Genomic DNA, 2,500 nt, shown 5'->3' with positions numbered 1-2,500 from the left:
TCCCCCTCTCCATTCATCCCCCTTCTCTCTATCCTCATCTCTCTCCATCCCTTCGTCTCCCTCTTATCCCCTCTAACTTCATTCCACTTCTCTTCATCCCTCTTTCTTTCCCTCTCTCATGATCTGTCCGTCATTTGCATGCAGACGGGTGCATTCACACTCAATATCATTAAAGAAAAGAAAGCTCCCGCACACTGTTCATATTTGCATGGTTTACTGCAATGTCTACTGACCTTCTTCAAGCAATTCAACAGTACAAATGGTTACAAACATAGTTTAAAATAGTTCAGTTTGCTGTGTTGGACCAATCATATCCTACTACTACTGAATGACATCAGTCATTCACAAGAACAGAGTGAAGAGGCTACACCAGGTGTCACCAACGTTGTGCCCGCGGGCGCCAGGTAGCCCTCCAGGAGCTTCTGAGGTGCCCACCAAGGACGTTAATAAACAGTCGCGACTACCAGATTTTAGTCACAGTTAATGCTTTTCTTGATTATTTATGATATTATATGAGGTTATTTATTCTTTATAACCTGGAAGCAAATCATTCAATCATAGTGTGATTTTGAGAATGATGCCAAGACATCAGTAGAGGATTTCGAACTAAAGTAGCCCTCGGGTAGCCCTTGGTAGCCCGCAGTAGCCCTCAGGTAGCCCTTGGTAGCCCTCAGACCCAGAAAGGTTGGGGACCCCTAGGCTACAGGCATTTACGGCATTCTCTCTTTGTCGTTTCTCCAGCTCCTGTGACCCATACCTGTCTCTGAGGACCCCAGATGAAGCCATCCGCAGCCCTAAGCCTGGTGCCCTCCCGGAGGCAGCCTTGGAGGCCTGCAAGGCTGGGGGCTACATGACCATGATGGCGCCCCCAGCTGGGCAGCAGCACGTCGCCCACACTACAGCAGCAGCGGTGGCTGGTATGATTTCTATTTTTTTATATTTTTTTATTTTTTTATTTGACAGGACAGTGTGAGAGGTGGACAGGAAGCGAATAGGGAGAGAGACGGGGAGGGGTCGGCAAAGGACCCGGGCCGGGAATCGAAGCCGGGTCAGCCACATGGCCCTTAATGCACGCCGTACCTCCAGTGGCACACTGTAATAGTCACTTAAATGTAACTACTGTGGTGTGTTATGGTCCTCTGGGCGTTGGCCCTTCACCGGCGGAGCTCCTGATGGGCAGAAGGCTGCGCTCACCCTTGCCACTCTCACCCAGTCAACTCAAACCACAGTGGCCAAACCAAAAGAAATTTGCAGACAAGGACAAAGAGTTAAAACAGGCACAGGCACTGGCCTACAACAAAAGGCATAGAGCGGGGGTCAGGCCAGAGCTACAAGCAGGTCAGCGTGTCTGGATTACAAACACCCAGGAGCCGGCTACGGTGCTGAGAGAAGCAGACACTCCCCGTTCCTATGTCGTGGAGACAGATACAGAAGAGGTGAGGAGAAACAAGGCACACCTAAGACCCTTACCAGACATTCAAGGCCCTACACAGAATGTGGGGGACACAGAACAGACAGCAGCACCAGAATTGAGGGTGGAGGAGAATGAAGAAAGGGTTCATCCAAGGAGGGAGGTGAAGGCACCTGCATGGCTCAAAGATTATGTCCAGTAATGCAGAACAAATTTAACAGGTTTAAGTGTTGTTTTCATATTCAGTATTTTCAGTGATCTTAGTGTCAGACAGACTAAATGCTTTTTAGTTAGGTAGTCCATGTTTTGTTTAAGAGTTTATGACTACTTTGGAGAAGGGGAGATGTGGTGTGTTATGGTCCTCTGGGCGTTCCGTACCAGAGGCTGCTTAGGTATATGTATGGTTTCCGGTAAAAGTCACTTGAGTAAATATGCCTGCCGGCTAAAGACATGCTGTTGTCCGAGTCATCATTGAATGGTCTACATACAAGTTACTACAACTACCATAGCACTACAATACTATGACACAACACACGCCCTTTACGTAGTAATGCACCACAACTTGGTCATTACCATACTGGTAACAACAAATTCATAAAGCCGTGTCTTAAGGGGCTAAATATTGTAACAGTTCTTAACTGGGTGCTGAATCCCACATAAAACATGAATGAATGAATGAAGTGAAGGACAGCACTCTTTTTCTTTTTTTCTTTCTTTATTCGCCCCGAGCTGAAGAGTGCTATCCTTCGCTTCACTCCTTCAGTCGTGGCTGGTATGATGACATTTGCAATGGGTTTGCAATAGGTTTGCAATGACTATGCAGCACATAGGCTACTTTTTATCTCAAAATACGTTTTATGTAAACTTATTCTTCTTAATGTGTTTTTTGTACATTTATTTTCCTTTTTATCTATGTGTTTGTCTGTGTCTGTAACTATATGTATGCTGCCATTTTGACCAGGACTCCCTGGCAGAAGAGACTGTAGTCTCAATGGGACAATCCTGGCTAAATAAAGGATAAATGAAAATGAAAAAAGGTGTACTGCAAAAAATACTTGATTTTTGATTAAAAGCCAACATTCATGACTA

At 45.7% G+C, this 2,500-nt stretch overlaps 1 protein-coding gene across 1 annotated transcript in view; it reads left to right on the top strand.

Moving 5' to 3' along the window:
- The window catches only part of ccdc136b (coiled-coil domain containing 136b), a 104,609-nt gene that overhangs the window by 84,579 nt on the left and 17,530 nt on the right, over positions 1-2,500 (top strand). The window contains exon 9 of the mRNA XM_063217758.1: positions 742-917. Within this exon, the coding sequence (XP_063073828.1) occupies positions 742-917 (176 nt within the window). The remainder of the gene's footprint in view (positions 1-741; positions 918-2,500) is intronic.

The sequence above is a fragment of the Engraulis encrasicolus genome, chromosome 15, assembly GCF_034702125.1.
Source record: "Engraulis encrasicolus isolate BLACKSEA-1 chromosome 15, IST_EnEncr_1.0, whole genome shotgun sequence".
Classification (NCBI taxonomy): domain Eukaryota; kingdom Metazoa; phylum Chordata; class Actinopteri; order Clupeiformes; family Engraulidae; genus Engraulis; species Engraulis encrasicolus.
Note: the sequence above shows the minus strand (reverse complement) of the source record. Positions and strands in the feature narration are given on the sequence as shown.